This window comes from Ranitomeya imitator, chromosome 2 (assembly GCF_032444005.1).
Source record: "Ranitomeya imitator isolate aRanImi1 chromosome 2, aRanImi1.pri, whole genome shotgun sequence".
NCBI classification, from domain to species: Eukaryota; Metazoa; Chordata; class Amphibia; order Anura; family Dendrobatidae; genus Ranitomeya; species Ranitomeya imitator.
The window spans coordinates 632423061-632441477 of record NC_091283.1 but is presented as its reverse complement, the minus strand read 5'-3'; the positions used below and the strand labels follow the sequence as shown (position 1 = coordinate 632441477).

The window sequence follows — 18417 nt, the reverse complement described above, 5'->3', positions numbered from 1 at the left end:
TATATTGAAAAGAGTTAATCCACACTAAAGATCTATCAGTGTGTATGTAAAGTTATACTATTCTACTGCTGAAGTCTTTATAATTAAACTATACATAGAATCAGGCTTGGACTGGCCCACAGGAGAACAGGAGAATCCTCCAGTGGGCCCCTGTGCAAGAGTGGGCCACCTTCTTATATGAGCAGTACTTGGAACAATATACCTAAGTCACTATGTACAGACAAAGGCAGCTTCTTATTCATCTAACAATCTACTCATTGTTTGTGATGGAGGATAATGCCACATTAGGATGAAGCTTAAAACTGGGGCCCTGGGGTTGGTTACTGGTGGGCCTTTGGCTCTTCAGTCGGACAGTGAATCCAATTATATGACATAGAAACTTGTTTATTCTATATCTCTGACTGTCATGTTTTACCTGCATGTCATAGGTTACCATGTCAGTTTGTTTCAAGCATTATTTGTATCTCCTGGCCACCAATCTAACTCTGTAACAGGGCCCCCACTTGTAGAAGTTCTTATGTGGTACAAGTTTGACTGCAACTTCTGTCCCCCTATAACTACATCCTAGATTTCATAGAAGCACATATGCAAAGTGTATGTCAGTGATTACTGAAAACAGCATTTCAGTGTCTCTTTGTATTTTATCGCTGGAGATGTGACTCTAATCTAAGTTCCCTGCCGTATTAATATACAGTGCCTACGGAAAGTATTCATACCCCTTTAAATTTTTCACTCTTAGTTTCATTGCAGCAATTTGGTAAATTCCAAAAAAGTTCATTTTTTCACATTAATGTACACTCTGTATACCATCTTGACTGAAAAAACAGAAATGTAGACTTTTTGCAAATTTAATAAAAAAGAAAAACTGAAATATCACATGGTCATAAGTATTCAGACCCTTTGCTCCGACACTCATATTTAAGTCACATGCTGTCCATTTCCTTGTGATCCTCCTTGAGATGGTTCTACTCCTTCATTGGAGTCCAGCTGTGTTTAATTAAACTGATAGGACTTGATTTGGAAGGGCACACACCTGTATATATAAGACCTCACAGTGCATATCAGACCGAATGAGAATCATGAGGTCAAAGGAACTGGCCAAGGAGCTCAGAGACAGAATTGTGGCAAGGCACAAATCTGGCCAAGGTTACAACAGAATTTCTGCAGTACTCAAGGTTCTTGAGAGCACAGTGGCCTCCATAATACTTAAATGGAAGAAGTTTGGGAATACCAGAATTCTTCCTAGACCTGGCCGTCCAGCCAAATTGAGCAATCGTGGGAGAAGAGCCTTGAAAGTCAACTATTACTGCAGCACTCTATCAGTCGGGCCTTTATGGCAGAGTGGCCTAACGGAAGCCTCTCCTCCGTGCAAGACATATGAAAGCCCGCATAGAGTTTGCTAAAATCCACATGAAGGACTCCCAGACTATGATAAATAAGATTCTCTGGTCTGATGAGACGAAAATAGACCTTTTTGGTGATAATTCTAAGCGGTATGTGTGGAGAAAACCAGGCACTGCTCATCGCCTGCCCAATATAATCCCAACAGTAAAACATGGGGGTGGCGGCATCATGCTATGGGGTGTTTTTCAGCTGCAGGGACAGGACAACTGGTTGTCAATGAAGGAAACATGAATGCGGCCAGGTGCAGAGATATCCTGGATGAAAACCTCTTCCAGAGTGCTCTGGACCTCAGACTTGGCCAAAGGTTCACCTTCCAAAAGGCAATGACCCTAAGCACACAGCTAAAATAACCATGGAATGGCTTCAGAACAACTCTGTGACCATTCTTGACTGGCCCAGCCAGAGCCCTGACCTAAACCCAATTGAGCATCTCTGGAGAGACCTGAAAATGGCTGTCCACCAATCTTCACCATCCAACATGACGGAACTGGAGAGGATCTGCAAGGAAGAATGGCAGAGGATCCCCAAAACCAGGTGTGAAAAACTTGTTGCCTCGTTCCTAAGAAGACTCATGGCTGTACTAGCTCAAAAGGGTGCTTCTACTTAATACTGAGCAAAAGGGTCTAAACACTTATGACCATGTGATATTTCAGTTTACTTTTTTTAATAAATTTGCAAAAATTACTACATTTCTGTTTTTTTTCAGTGAAGATGGGGTGCAGAGTGTACATTAATGAGAAAAAATTAACTTTTTTGAATTTACCAAATGGCTGCACTGAAACAAAGAGTGAAAAATTTAAAGGGGTATGAATACTTTCCCTACCCACTGTAGTTACCAGCCACTGTCTTCTTCAGTTCCCTGCGCTGCTTCAGTCGATCTTCTGCAGATTGTGACCTGCCAGATCGCTCCAGTGTTTCCTTGGTGAACCAGAAGTCAGAACTCAATGTACATCTATGAGAGCCAGAACAAGGTCAGAATGCGGCTCTCATAGACTTATATTGAGAGCTGGTGACCACTACCTCTGACTTCCAGTCAGAGGGCGGATTAGGACTGGAGTGGTACCGGGAATAGCTGAAGACGGTGGCTGGTAAGTATGAGACAAGGGGCAAGGAACTTACAGTATATTAGTGGGACAACTCGAGCGTTAAAATAAAAGAAGTATCGTTTCTCCTTATGGAGAGTGACATACCATCTCTGACAAGCCAGAGATGGTATGTCACTCTCCATAAGGAGAAAAGATACCCCTTAGACCCCAGTCCAGAGCCTCTCACCTAGCTAAATTAGTTCTCATGCTTCGCACTGACGAGGGCCAACAGCCCGAAACACCGTGTCTGCGAATTGAGATACTAATTTGGCTTTTATCCTAAGTCATATTGCACGACTCGTTAAAGGGTTGATTGTGACTTGTAGGATCGCTACTTCCAACAGGTGGCGCTATAGAGTTTAAGTCCTCTTTTTCTCAGAAGAGGCAATTTGCATATTATATTTCCCAGAGGAGCATTGTACGGCAAATAAGCCCCCTTACCTTGACAAGCCAGAGATGGTATGTCACTCTCCATAAGGAGAAAAGATACCCCTTAGACCCCAGTCCAGAGCCTCTCACCTAGCCAAATCAGTTCTCATGCTTCGCACTGACGAGGGCCAACAGCCCGAAACACCGTGTCTGCGAATTGAGATACTAATTTGGCTTTTATCCTAAGTCATATTGCACGACTCGTTAAAGGGTTGATTGTGACTTGTAGGATCGCTACTTCCAACAGGTGGCGCTATAGAGTTTAAGTCCTCTTTTTCTCAGAAGAGGCAATTTGCAAAGTAAAAGAAAACACTGGAGTGGTGCTTGAAGCATGTCTAAATTGTGCTGGTTGTACAAGAGACTACCTTGCTGTATTGACAACTGTCCACAAATTCTTGGACAGTCAGTAAAAATAGGTCTTTTTTTGCCCTGTCCGTAAAAAGATTTAAGGCGCCCATGATCTTTTTGAGGCTGAAGAAAACTATACAGTTCACAAAGAATGCAGATCCTGTCTTCGTATCAAAATTATGGACTGTAGACACGTATGACTTATTATCGCAATGAGTTATTATGGTTTTCCAATGTGTCCATAAAAGATATTATCTGTCAGTGATTTATGATAATCTGTCCAGAAAAACCTTTCCCTACTTGCCCTAGGTAAGTTCCATAACGTTAGCTATACTGTGATCACATACGAGAATTCTGCTCAGTTACTAAATGTGCTCCACTATTTTTCATATCTGAAGTTCTCCACTTACACTGTATCCTCACTGTCTACTTCCACCTTTGCATAATTAAGTGTTATCCAGAATAATGGCTGATCACCTGGTGAAAATGGTAGTTAATGGCCTGCAGCAGTGATGTGATTACTGGCTACACAACCGCCTTGGTCTGGCGCGGTACACACTGAAGATGTTTGAAAATCATTGAGCTAGCGCAGTGGCGACAATGAAAGAATGAAATAAGACTCAAAGAACTTGTTAAAATTAGGCTGGGGCTACACGGCAACTTTGGCTGGGACACCGATATTCTGACGTTCTGTGCTTGCGCCGGCGCCTCTTCCGATCTGTAGACCACAGGCTAAAGTAACTTGCCATCCTCAGAATGGAGAGCAGCAGTGTGGGGTGGTCATCTCTCCCTCTATTACCGCCGGGCTTAGCGTAGTTTAGCGTAGCTTAACATAACGTAGCTCTGGGTGTGCCCATCCAATTGCGGCATCCCGAGCAACCGCACCCTCTGCCCCCCCGGTAGCTACACTATAGGTGTAGCCCCAGCCTTAATGGCTCCTATAGCGATAAGAGGGGCAAATATTGCATTGCTCCTTAGATATACCATATTTTTCGGACTATAAAATGCACTGGACCATAAGACGCCCCTAGGTTTTAGAGGAGGAAATTAGGGAAAAAAAATTGACGCAAAAAATGTAGTCAATTCTATACTTAATATTCCCCCATCCTGGTTTGGATGGCTCCCTTATCTCTATCCTGGTATGCAGGGCCCTATCTCTGTCCTGGTATGCATGGCTCCCTCATCCCCATCCTGGTATGTAGGGCCCCCATCTCTGTCCTTGTATGCATGGCCCTGTCTTGATCCTAGTATGGATGGGCCCCATCCCCATCCTGGTATGCAGAGACCCATCTTTATCCTGGTATGCAGGGCCTCCATCTCCGTCCTGGTATGTATGGACAAAATCCCTATCCAAAAAATGTGGTCAATTCTATACTTAATATCCCCCATCCTGGTTTGCATGGCTCCCTTATATCTATCGTGTTATGCATGGCCCCATCCTTATCCTGGTATGCATGGCCCCATACTTATCCTGGTATGCATGGCCCCATCCTTATCCTGGTATGCATGGCCCCATCCTTATCTTGGTATGCATGGCCCCATCCTTATCCTGGTATGCATGGCCCATCCTTATCCTGGTATGCATGGCTTCATCCTTATCCTAGTATGCATGCTTCATCCTTATCCTGGTATAATTGGCCCCAACCTTGTGGAATGCAGTGAATATTAAATGCCTTAAGTAGCCAGCACAGTCTAAAGCCAAACAGCTGCAAGAAGCCGGCTGCTGTGGATAACACTATGCTCACTATTAAAGAGAAATTAATATTCACTCCTTTCCACGCCCATGGGTGTGGAATGGAGTAAATATTAATTTCTCTTTAGCAGTGGGCACAGTAGTTAGCTGCAGCAGCTGGCTCCTGCCTCTTGTGGCCCCCTGCTCCACTGCTGTCCCACCTCTCCACACAGCCAAATTAGGGACATCTGGACTATAAGATGCACCCCCCATTTTCCTTCACATTTTTGGAGGAAAAAAGTGCGTGTTATAGTCCGGTGCCATGTCTATATTCCCATACCTTACACTTAGTGCCTGCAAGGTTCTGTCCTCCCTTTCTTTGAGAAGAACATTACGTTTACATAGCTTCCCATTTTGCTGGGTACTGATATTCGGGACCCGGTCCTGCTCGGCCCTTATTCACATTGAAGTCACTTTGATACATGTTAAGGTTTCAATACTATAGGCTAAGGCCATCCTGATTTGGGTACACCTTGAAGCTAGTGGGATGGCGTTTACCCTTTTTTTGATAAATAATAGTGTTTACTAAGCACCCTATGTAATTTATATGCACTATTGCTTGTACTTACATACTTACAGTAGGGTATATGTTTATTTTGTTTCGGTCTTTGGTTCTGTCTGTTTAATGGCCAGTGTGAACATGCTCCTATTTTGCATTGATACCAACTTATACCCCAGTTCATTTTTTAGGGGTTTAATTTTCTTACCTTTAGTATAGAGGGCGAGATTATTCCAGAAAATATTCCACCCTTCTTTGTTGGGGATTTTACTGATGTTGGAGAATTCTCTGGTGTACAGTCAGTAGATGTCTCTTCTTTTTCCTCATCATCAGAGTCCCCTCCTGGGGAACATCTTGGCTCTAAAAATTCATGTATAATGTGTAAATCAAAGATACTGTAGAGTGTATTCAACAGAATGTGAAGACATAATCTGCACTTTTAGCAAATGAGCGAAAGAAAACTCATTATCTTTTATTTTTTGTTATACTGGTGCACATTTCCTGTGATAACCTTTCCGTAAAGTGAATCTGTCACTAAGTTTTTGCTACATTGTCTGAGGGCAGGATAATAAAGGAAAAGGGACCTTGATTTCAACGATGTATCACATAGTCTACTGGGTGGAGCAGGTAGGACACAGAGACACTCTTTGAGAAAACCACTCGGCGAAACGTACGTTGCAGTCATAGGCGCCACTTGAGTACTGACTACTGGTAAATACAACTTCCTTTACACTTGTCTCTTTATAGTGCCTACTTTATCATGTGAATATTCATTATGTATACTGTATGTATGTACCTGTTTACAAATATTTTAGCCATAAGCTATGTAATGAAGTTCTTATGTTGTAGAGTCACTATACCCACTACCAATACTGCTTGCAGTGGTTTCTCTTTATATGTTACTGGGTCCCCCCTCATGTGTTTTTATTGTCTCTTACATTTTATTTTATAACCTAATAAAATTATATTTTTACTAAGATATTTCTTAGTATACATATTTCGTTTTAGTGAACATCCATACTAATGAAATGATCTATTGGTGATTATTCTTCACCTTGCGGTTGTATAACAGAGTTTTTAGATGTAGCCGAGCTCAAAAGCTAAATGTGACACTAGTCACTTCTCACAGCCAAGCCGTGAGTCAGAGTGGTCAAGGAGTCCAAGGTCAGAAGCCAGGAGGGTACATCATAAACAGAATGAAGAAACAAAAGTGTAGTCAGGTAACGTTCCAAGGTCAAAAGTACTGGGGAGGATAACGGATCAGAGCAAAAGAGGTTAAACAGGCGGATGGCCAGAACAAAGTCCAAGGTCAGGTAACAGATCAAGCATATAGAACTAAAGGCACAGGAGAACAAACCTCACAAGGTGAATATATACGTCTGGCAGTGGTCTGGGAGAAGCTGCTCAGTTAAATGGGCATGGACATTACCCAGGATAGTGAACACCTGAGACAGCTGACGCCTCCCAGTCTCAGATTGGATAGTCGAGCTGTCAATCAACACACTGACAGCTCAGCACGCCCCTGTACTGGATTGGACAGCCGATATGTCAGAAACTGCATCCCAGACACCCTGAGGGGTGGAACCGTGACAATGACCTACACCAGGCTCTCTGTGTATATTGTATATTCATAGTGAGCTGCTTATCAGAGGAGGGGGTGTGGTCGGACCAGGGCTCCCGTGCACTGTAGTCTGAACAATGGTTATCTCCTAGTGATAAATCATTCATTGTATGTAAACAACAATAAATGAGACATCGCTGTGTCATAGCCTCAGGATTATGCTGTTCTCAGGTTACATAGCAAAAACCCGCTGACAAATTCCCTTAAAGAAGACCTATTACTTTTGGGATAAAAGAGTGGCGGGTGAAAGACTAAATAAGACTTTTTTGATATACATTTCATCACCATATGTAATGATTTCCCTATACATTAACAGATTTTGTTCTCACCAAAGTAAGCACAAAATCTAGTGCTAGCTCTCCTCTGCGAGATACACACTGAGGGGGGAAGTGATTACACAGAGCATCTTAATGGTGAATGGAGATTTCAGGTAAACCATTCAATTTCCCCTTTTCTCTGTGTTGTTGAGTCACTAGTCCACCGGCAATGGAGGAGATGGAGAAATTGCTTTCTCTGTCTCCTCCTTCTCTCATGCGAGAGCATTGGCGTGCAGAGCACTGACACTCCGCTCACACTCGCAGCAGATCAGGAGCCGGGTATCATTAGCATATCACATCTATTGCCATATGCTAGTGGGATCCCGGGCTTAGGGTAGGAGTCTTTGGAGAACCAAAGCTTAAACAGTGCAAACAGTGTAAAATTAGGGTTACGGGCTTACCATGACTTTGTAAGGGATGGGAGCCCTATGAAGGAGTAGGACCCTATTGAACTGGAGACATTGGTGAGACTGTTTCATTATATTTTTCATAATGTCATGAAACAAGCACATGGCCAGACCTCTTTTATATATATATTATGTCTATGTTGTTTGATGGTTTAGGATCTGTGTACCATAATAGAGCCATATATCTGAACTGACCACTGTCAGAATTCATTTCTGCTGTGATATGTAATATATTCAAAATCAATTAACCCCTTTACCCCAACGAGTGGTTTGCACGTTAATGACCGGGACAATTTTTACAATTCTGACCACTGTCCCTTTATGAGGTTATAACTCTGGAATGCTTCAACGGATCCCAGTGATTCTGACAAAGTTTTCTCATGACATATTTTACTTCATGATAGTGGCAAACTTTCTTTGATCTTACCTGCGTTTATTTGTGAAAAAAACAGAAATTTGGCAAAAATGTTGAAAATTTCACAATTTTCCAAATTTGAATTTTTTATGCCCTTTAATCACAGAGATATGTCACACAAAATACTTAATAAGTAACATTTCCCACATGTCTACTTTACATCAGCACAATTTTGGAACATTTTTTTTTTGTTAGGGAGTTATAAGGGTTAAAATTTAACCAGCAATTTCTCATTTTTACAACACCATTTTTTTTAGGGACCACATCACATTTGAAGTCACATTGAGGGGTCTATATGATAAAAAATACCCAAGTGTGACACCATTCTAAAAACTGCACCCCTCAAGGTGCTCAAAACCACATCCAAGAAGTTTATTAACCTTTCAGATGTTTCACAGGAATATTTGGAATGTTTAACAAAAAATGAACATTTAACTTTTTTCACAAAAAATTTACTTCAGCTCCAATTTGTTTTATTTTACCAAGGATAACAGGAGAAATTGGACCCCAAAAGTTGTTTTACAATTTGTCCTGAATACGCTGATACCCCATATGTGGGGATAAACCACTGTTTGGGCGCATGGCAAAGCTCGGAAGGGAAGGAGCGCCATTTGACTTTTCAATGCAAAATTGACTGGAATTGAGATAGGACGCCATGTCGCATTTGGAGAGCCCCTGATGTGCCTAAACATTGAAACCCCCCACAAGTGACACCATTTTGGAAAGTAGACCCCCTAAGGAACTTATCTAGATGTGTGCTTCACAGAAGTTTATAATGTAGCGCCGTAAAAATAAAAAAACATATTTTTTCACAAAAATCATCTTTTCGCCCCCAATTTTTTATTTTCCCAAGGGTAACAGAAGAAATTAGACCACAAAAGTTGTTGTGCAATTTGTCCTGAGTACGCTGATACCCCATATGTGGGGGTAAACCACTGTTTGAGCACATGGCAGAGCTCGGAAGGGAAGGGCTTTAGAATGCAAAATTTGAGAATTGAGATCGAACGCCATGTCACATTTGGAGAATCCCTGATGTGCCTAAACAGTGGAAACCCCCCAATTCTATCTGAAACTCTAACCCAAACACACCCGTAACCCTAATCCCAACCCTACCATAACCCTAACCACACCTCTAACCCTCATTCCCAACCATAACCCTAATCACACCCTAACCCTGACACCCCCTAACCCTAATCCTAACTGTAAATGTAATCCAAACCCTAACTTTAGCCCCAACCCTAACCCTAACTTTAGAACTAACCCTAACTTTAGCCCCAACCCTAACTCTAACTTTAGCCCCAAGCCTAACCCTAACCCCAACCCTAACTTTAGCTCCAACCCTAACCCTAACTTCAGCTCCAACCTTAACCCTAATTGGAAAATGGAAATAAATACATTTTTTTTATTTTATGATTTTTCCCTAACTAAGGGGGTGATGAAGGGGGTTTGAGTTACTATTTAAAGCAGGTTTTTTAGCGGATTTTTATGATTGGCAGCCGTCACACACTAAAAGATGCTTTTTATTGCCAAAAATTGTTTTTGCATCTCCACATTTTGAGAGCTATAATTTTTTCATATTTTGGTCCACAGAGTCATGTGAGGTCTTGACGTTTTCATTGGTACTATTTTCGGGCACATGACATTTTTTTATCGCTTTTTATTCTGATTTTTGTGAGGCAGAATGACCAGAAACCAGCAATTCAGGAATTTATTTTGGGGGGTGTTTATACCGTTCCAAGTTTGGTAAAATTGATAAAGCAGTTTTATTCTTCGGGTCAGTACGATTACAGCAATACATCATTTACATAATGTTTTTATGTTTTGGCACTTTTATACGATAAAAACTATTTTATATAAAAAATTATAATTTTTGCATTGCATTATTGTGAAGACTATAACTTTTTTATTTTTTCCCTGATGATACTGTATGACAGCTCATTTTTTGCGTTTTCAGCGGTACCTTTTATTTTATATACGTCTTTTTGATCGCGTGTTATTCCACTTTTTGTTCGGCGGTATGATAATAAAGCGTTGTTTTTTGCCTGATTTTTTTTTTTACGGTGTTCACTAAAGGGGTTAACTAGTGGAACAGTTTTATAGGTCGGGTCGTTACGGACGCGGCGATACTAAATATGTGTACTTTTATTGTTTTTTTTATTTAGATAAAGAAATGTATTGTAACAATATTTTTTTTTCTTTATTTAGTTTTTTTTTTTTTTACACATGTAAATATTTTTTTTTTTTACTTTTTTACTTTGTCCCAGAGGGGGACATCACAGTCTAGTGTCTGATCACTGATTTGACACTTTGCACAGCACTGTGTCAGATCAGCGATCGGACAGGCAGTGCAGGAGGCTTGCTGCAAACCACCTCCCTCCAGGACCCCCGTGGCTATTTTGGATCCGGGGCCTGCAGGGGAGGAGGAGGTAGGAGACCCTCTGAACAGTGCAATCACATCGCGTTGTTCTGAGGGTCTCAGGGAAGCATGCAGGGAGCCCCCTCCCTGCCTGATGCTTCCCTATGCGCCGGAACGCTGTGATCATGTTTTATCGCAGTGTTCCGGGGGTTAATGTGCCAGGAGCAGTCCATGACCACTTCTGGCACATAGTGCCGGATCTCAGCTGCGATAGTCAGCTGACACATGGCCCGATTGGCCCCGCTCCCCCCGTGAGCACGGCTGATCGGTGATGACGTACTATCCCGTCGGTGGTCATACAGGCCCATACCATCTCGACGGGATAGTACGTCATATGTCAGAAAGTGGTTAAAAAATTGTTCAAGGGCAAATACAGTTTTCTATGTTGGTATTTTCAATGTATCTTTAAAAATTTTCCCATATGGTTCAAGTCCTTATGACATCAATCTTTAAGCACCCGATATCTATAGATCTTCATGTAAAAACTTCCATTTGAACTAGCGCATTGACTTGCATTAGTACATGAGCTTTACACTTGCATTAAATACTTTGGCAAAATTTATACAAAATCATGATTGATAGTCAACAGTAAACTAATGTTTAATCTTTGATCTCCTATGTTTACACCCATCAATTATTATTTTTAATATGGCTGCTAAGAAAGAAATGAATCATGATGATAATTGAAGAGTGTAAATGGGCTTTATTGGGCATATCAGGCTTAGGCCATGTTCAATATTTGGTCAGTATTTTACACCACTACTTGTTGTAAGCCAAAATCAGGAGAGGAGCAAGCAGAGGAAAAGTAGAATAGCAACATATGCACCACTTCTACATTTTTCACCCACTTCTCCTTTTGGCTTACAAATACTAATGTAAAATACTGACCAAATACTCAACGTGTGAACGTGGCCTCAATGTCTCGGCAGATTGAGCTCTAAATATGACTCTTAATTTACAGGAATTCATCTTTGATTGCTTTATACAGTATATCAATACATCCAGTATGAAGACAGCAGCACAGATCTGCCCTTTGTTTTCATGCTACATTCACTCTATTCCCCTCACATTGATATCTAATAGCTCAGAGGCAAAAAATCTGACACACCTGTCTAGATAGTGAGACAGTATAAATCAACTTTAGCCTCATTCTCTTAAAGGTTATCTTTCAGCAGGTTTTTGCTATGAAATCAGATAGCAGCATAATGTAGAGACAGAGGCCTTGAGTCCAGTGATGTATCACTTACTGGACTGCTTGGTGTAGTTTTGATAGAATCCCTGTTTCGTCTGCTGCAGATGTAGTAGCGGAGCTAAGTTTTCTATGTATAACCTCGCTCACACCCCTGACTGGCAGATTCCTGTGTGCACTGTGAATTGTCAGTAAGCTGCCAATCAGTGGTGGGGGCGGGGTTACACAGATTAGCCTGACTGGTGTGCATGTGAGATGTAGTCCTCTAGTAATATGCTCCTGGTGATTAAACACTGATTATATAGAAACTACAGCACACAGCCTAATACGTCACATATCACTGCAATCAGGCTCACAGTGGCTACTGCTGCTCTCGGATTAAATAGCAAAAACCTGCTGACAGATTCCCTCAAAAGATAAAATATCAGGAGGGAATATCAGAGGGAGACCATCCAGGAGCAGACTGCTTCCTTCTGAGGCGCAGGAATCCGGTAGCCAGAATACCGAGGGAGTAAGGATCTCTATGCTTTACTTCAGAGACTGGCAGGACTGATAATTCCACGTTACCTGCCCGACCCATACCCAGGAGGCACAAAGGAAACTTGTGAGGGCTGGGGCGTGCTAATGTCCCTGTAAAAAGCCTCAGGCCATCAGTCATATGGGTTTTTCCTATCCATCTGGGGGACAGAGAGAAAGACATAACATCTACAACAGTTGTGAGGACCTTATGAGAAGCTCAGCAGTAAGGTACTACAACACTCAGGCGCTAGAGGATGGCTACTGATTTCCACCTGGATAAGGGGACTCTGGATTTGCCTTCAGACAGGCTGGACTCTGCCTGCCCTGTGATCTGGTGCTCTGGACTGTGGACACTGACGCCTTCAGTAAAGGTACAGTCTCTTTACAACCTTGTGTCCTCGTTCTCCACTGCGCCTTACATCATTCACCATCTACACACTGGGAAGCCCTGGGGACATACTTCACCTGTGGGAAGGTATACCATCTAGCTGCCTTAATATCACCCCAGCAGAGCCCTAAGCAGCGTCGTTCACTCTGACCGAATACCACAGGTGGTGTCACGAACATCCCTTTAAAGACCTTTCCCCTTTTTAAACAGATGTCCCTAGGGCCACGGACTGGGTCAGCCACTGTGACATCCCCCTTGAGAACCGAAGGACCCGGTACTGAGTACCCTGCTGCCCTACGGGGGCGATCCACTACCTTTGGTGCTTACACACTGGTTTGAAGCAGCTCTGCCAAAATGGGCGGCGCTGGGATGGGACGGGGCATGACTACACCTACCTATCAAATTTACCAAAAATGCTTGCTTTTCTTATGGCAGAAAAGGTATGCCAGTCCCCATTTCTGGTGAGGCGCACAGAGACCGCACACCACTGAAAACATGTGCCGATCTCATTAAGCGACAGGCACGTCTTAATGAAGTCCGATGTATCAAATTCATTAAGACTGGCGTGTACTCCTCAAAGTCTTCTACAGTTTGCATACCTGTGGAGTCCCGGAACATCCAATATTCGCCATCAGTCTCCTCTTGGGCAGCGCAGGTTCCTGCTGCGGGTGTTCGATGACATCTTTTCTTGCCAAGCGACGCTCTGCCCCTCATTAATGATGTATCTAAAACGTTAGTGCCCTGAATGGAAAACAACAAACAGTTGTGAGTTTAAAAGACCTATAATCCTAAAGCTTGAAGATAATCTTGAAAAATGTAATTTTGCCTCAATTCTCCACTAGATGCAATGATTTCAATTTTCCTGACGGCTCAAGTTTCATCAAAGTATGCAGACAATGGCCCCTGAGGCTCAGGCAGCCACTCAAGAAAAAAAACCAAGTGGAGAAAGTATTAAACAAGGTGACTTGAGGTGTTCAGCTTCTAATTGTCCCAGACTAAAGTAAATTTACAGGAACTTTGCTGAAAATACCATCGCAATTATAACAAATGTGTTCCAAGTTTCGGGTTTCACACCCTCAAGTGATAACAGGTAACTTTGCATGCCTCAACATCGTCCCCACTTCATTCAGATCATAGAAACTATTTTTTTTGCTTCTTCCTCTACTGTTCCTCACTTAAAGGGGTGGTCCGAAGTTCAAAATTATTTTCATCCTAAAGCCCTATCAATTTTGTGCCTTAACCTAAACTATTTTGTAATAAACTTGAACTAAAAATTCCTTATCCCTCCCTAACTACACTAACTGCTTTTTGTTTCACTTTCTTTTTGATGATGCTTCATTTGAGAATCCCAAGGCATGCTGGGATATTCAAGCAAAGCTTCATCAGGGGCAGAGACTGCAGTCACTGCGGCAGACCCCGTCCTTCCCTGACATCATCAGTGACACTTGTTTCAGGGGCTGAACTAGCCCTTGCGTGATATGCACTGCGCGATGTGCATAATGACTATGCGCTCTGTTGACGGCTCAGATCAGCAGTAACGAGCTGACAACAGAGCACATTGTCAGAATACCCGGTGGGCAGTGTGCAACGCCGCGCCCAGCAAATTACATCACTGGTCTCTGCACCCCAGGTATTCTTACAACATGCTCTGTTGCTGGCTCATTACTGCTGATTTGAGCCGGCAGGAATCTTGCGCTTCCCTTTTTATTTATTACTGAGGCCATGGAAGACACTTTGAAACTGTCCTTTGATGCTGGCATTTTAGTTGGCACAGTATAGACATATTAGAAGAAAAAGCGTTACGGACCTGTTGTTGATGGTTACAATACATCACCTGGCCATAATGGCCAATTGCCATTTAGAATATGAAATACTCTAAGGATTAAGGCTACTGTTTACACATGGGATCTGTACAACACCCATTCATGTCACTGCTTGTTTTTTCCCTAACCAGCAGTATATAAATGACAGCTGAAATGTGCTAAGGATTTATGTATTGTAATAGATGACATTTGTCAAGGTGTATCCGTGGCCAAAAACATACAGGGTATGTTTTTAAAAACATTAAAAAAAACAGATATTTGCCAATGGTTATGGGTTTATGGGTTTTTAAAAGAGTCACAACCTGCAGCTAGCGAGAAGTGAATACATGAGTCTAAAACATTATATACTTGTAAAATTAGTAGCAAGTAAAGAAACAAAAATCACCGCCACTATGCACAGGCAGAACTCACATTCAGGGAAACACCCCATTAAAGGTACAGGTAAGGATCCTTACTTGTGGTTAGGTTAGGAATAGGGTTGAGCGAAACGGGTCGTTCATTTTCAAAAGTCGCCGACTTTTGGCTAAGTCGGGGTTTCATGAAACCCGATCCGACCCCTGTGCGGGGTCGGCCATGCGGTACGCGACTTTCGCGCCAAAGTCGCGTTTCAATGACGCGAAAAGCGCCATTTCTCAGCCAATGAAGGTAAACGCAGAGTGTGGGCAGCGTGATGACATAGGTCCTGGTCCCCACCATCTTAGAGAAGGGCATTGCAGTGATTGCCTTGCTGTCTGCGGCGTCACAGGGGCTATAAAGGGGCGTTCCCGCCGACCGCCATCTTACTGCTGCTGATCTGAGCTTAGGGAGAGGTTGCTGCCGCTTTGTCAGAAGCAGGGATAGCGTTAGGCAGGGTCCATTAACCACAAAACCGCTTGTGCTGCAGCGATTTGCACTGTCCAACACCACCCTCGGTGTGCAGGGACAGTGGAAGTTTTTTTTTTTTTTTTTTTCCCCTCAGCGCTGTAGCTCATTGGGCTGCCCTAGAAGGCTCCCTGATAGGTGCATTGCTGTGTGTACGCCGCTGTGCAAACCAACTGCTTTTTTCAAAGCACAAATCCTCTTGTTCCTTCCTTTCTGCACAGCTATCTTTTTTGTTTGTCCACACTTTTTATTTGATTTGTGCATCAGTCCACTCCTTATTGCTGCCTGCCATACCTGGCTGAGATTACTGCAGGCAGGGAGATAGTAGCTGCCTGCCATACCTGGCTGAGATTACTGCAGGCAGGGAGATAGTAATTGTAGGACATTCCCTGTTTTTTTTTTTTTTTTTTTTTTTTTGGTGGGAGATTAAGATTGGCAATTTGGCATTTCTGCTAGAGTGCCATCCCTGTGTGTGCCATCTCTCTCACATAGTGGGCCATAGAAAGCCTTTTCATTTTTCTGTATTTTTTTTTGTGGGGTGTATAAATTCTCCCTGATAAAAATACAGTGGGAGATTAATATTGGCCTTTGGGCTTGTGTGCCAGTCCTGAGTGTGCCATCTCTCTCACAAATAGTGGGCCATAGAAAGCCTATTTAATTTTTTTTTGGGTTTTATAAATTCTCCCTGAAAAAAAGGGAGATTAATATTGGCCTCTGGGCTTGTGTGCCAGTCCTGAGCGTGCCATCTGTGCCAGCCCTGAGCGTGCCATCTCTCTCACAAATAGTGGGCCATAGAAAGCCTATTTAATTTTTTTTTTGGTTTTATAAATTCTCCCTGAAAAAAAGGGAGATTAATATTGGCCTCTGGGCTTGTGTGCCAGTTGTGAGCGTGCCATCTGTGCCAGTCCTGAGCGTGCCATCTCTCTCACAAATAGTGGGCCATAGAAAGCCTATTTAATTTTTTTTTTGGTTTTATAAATTTTCCCTGAAAAAAGGGAGATTAATATTGGCCTCTGGGCTTGTGTGCCAGTTGTGAGCGTGCCATCTGTGCCAGTCCTGAGCGTGCCATCTCTCTCACAAATAGTGGGCCATAGAAAGCCTATTTAATTTTTTTTTTGGTTTTATAAATTTTCCCTGAAAAAAGGGAGATTAATATTGGCCTCTGGGCTTGTGTGCCAGTTGTGAGCGTGCCATCTGTGCCAGTCCTGAGCGTGCCATCTCTCTCACAAATAGTGGGCCATAGAAAGCCTATTTAATTATTTTTTTGCTTTTATAAATTCTCCCTGAAAAAAAGGGAGATTAATATTGGCCTCTGGGCTTGTGTGCCAGTTGTGAGCGTGCCATCTGTGCCAGTCCTGAGCGTGCCATCTCTCTTACAAATAGTGGGCCATAGAAAGCCTATTTAAATATTTTTTTGGTTTTATAAATTCTCCCAGAAAAAAAGGGAGATTAATATTGGCCTCTGGGCTTCTGTGCCAGTCCTGAGCGTGCCATCTGTGCCAGTCCTGAGCGTCCCATCTCTCTCACAAATAGTGGGCCATAGAAAGCCTATTTTTTTTTTTTTTGGGTTTTAGAAATTCTCCCTGAAAAAAAAAGGGAGATTAATATTGCCCTTTGGGCTTGTGTGCCAGTACTAAGCGTGCCATCTCTCTCTCTCTCTCAGTCAGTGGGCCATAGAACGCCTATTTTTGGTTTTATTTGTTTTCTAAATTCTCCCTGAAAAAATCATTTTATTTTATTTGGTTTCTAAATTCTTCCTGATAAAATCATATTTTTTTTATTATTTTTTTTTCTAAAGTCTCCCTGAAAAAAACAAAACAAAAAAAAAAACAAACAAAAAAAACAGTGGGGGATTAATATTGGCCTTTCTGCTTGTGTGCCAGTCTTGACTCCTGTGTGCGTCATCTCTCACTCAGTGGGCCAATAGAACGCCTATTTTTTGTTTTATTAGTTTTATAAATTCTCCCTGAAAAAATCATTTTATTTTATTTGGTTTCTAAATTCTTCCTGATAAAATCATATTTTTTTTATTATTTTTTTTTCTAAAGTCTCCCTGAAAAAAACAAAAAACAAAAAAAAAAAAAAAAAAAAACAGTGGGGGATTAATATTGGCCTTTCTGCTTGTGTGCCAGTCTTGACTCCTGTGTGCGTCATCTCTCACTCAGTGGGCCATAGAACGCCTATTTTTTGTTTTATTAGTTTTATAAATTCTCCCTGAAAAAATCATTTTATTTTATTTGGTTTCTAAATTCTTCCTGATAAAATCATATTTTTTTTATTATTTTTTTTTCTAAAGTCTCCCTGAAAAAAAAAAAAAAAAAAAAAAAAACACCGTGGGAGATTAATATTGGCCTTTCTGCTTGTGTGCCAGTCTTGACTCCTGTGTGCGTCATCTCTCAGTCAGTGGGCCATAGAACGCCTATTTTTGGTTTTATTTGTTTTATAAATTCTCCCTGAAAAAATCATTTTATTTTATTTGGTTTCTAAATTCTTCCTGATAAAATCATATTTTTTTTATTATTTTTTTTTCTAAAGTCTCCCTGAAAAAAAAAAAAAAAAAACAACCAAAAAAAACAGTGGGAGATTAATATTGGCCTTTCTGCTTGTGTGCCAGTCTTGACTCCTGGGTGTGCCATCTCTCTCTCTCTCTCTCTCTCTCCAATTGTGGTCCATAGAAAGCCTATATTTTTTTTCCTTGATTTGGGTTCCAAAATCTACCAGAGAAAATAACTACATCAATCATTGGTAGAAAAATATTGGCCTCTGGGCTTGTGTGCCACTCCTGACTCCTCTGTGCGTCATCTCTCAGTCAGTGGGCCATAGAACGCCTATTTTTGTTTTTATTTGTTTTATAAATTCTCCCTGAAAAAATCATTTTATTTTATTTGGTTTCTAAATTCTTCCTGATAAAATCATATTTTTTTTATTATTTTTTTTTCTAAAGTCTCCCTGAAAAAAAAAAAA

General features: G+C 41.7%; 1 protein-coding gene across 3 annotated transcripts in view; it reads right to left on the bottom strand.

Annotated features, from left to right (window-relative positions):
• TNKS1BP1 (tankyrase 1 binding protein 1) overlaps nucleotides 1-18417 on the bottom strand; it is a 158984-nt gene that overhangs the window by 50703 nt on the left and 89864 nt on the right. For all 3 annotated transcript variants that reach the window (XR_011318440.1, XM_069752618.1, XM_069752616.1), the window contains exons 7-8: nucleotides 13369-13510; nucleotides 5706-5857 (exon numbers count right to left, since the gene is read on the bottom strand). Coding sequence is in view for 2 of the 3 variants with exons in the window: in XM_069752618.1 (XP_069608719.1) it covers nucleotides 5706-5857; nucleotides 13369-13510 (294 nt within the window). In the remaining variant the exon portion in view is untranslated. The remainder of the gene's footprint in view (nucleotides 1-5705; nucleotides 5858-13368; nucleotides 13511-18417) is intronic.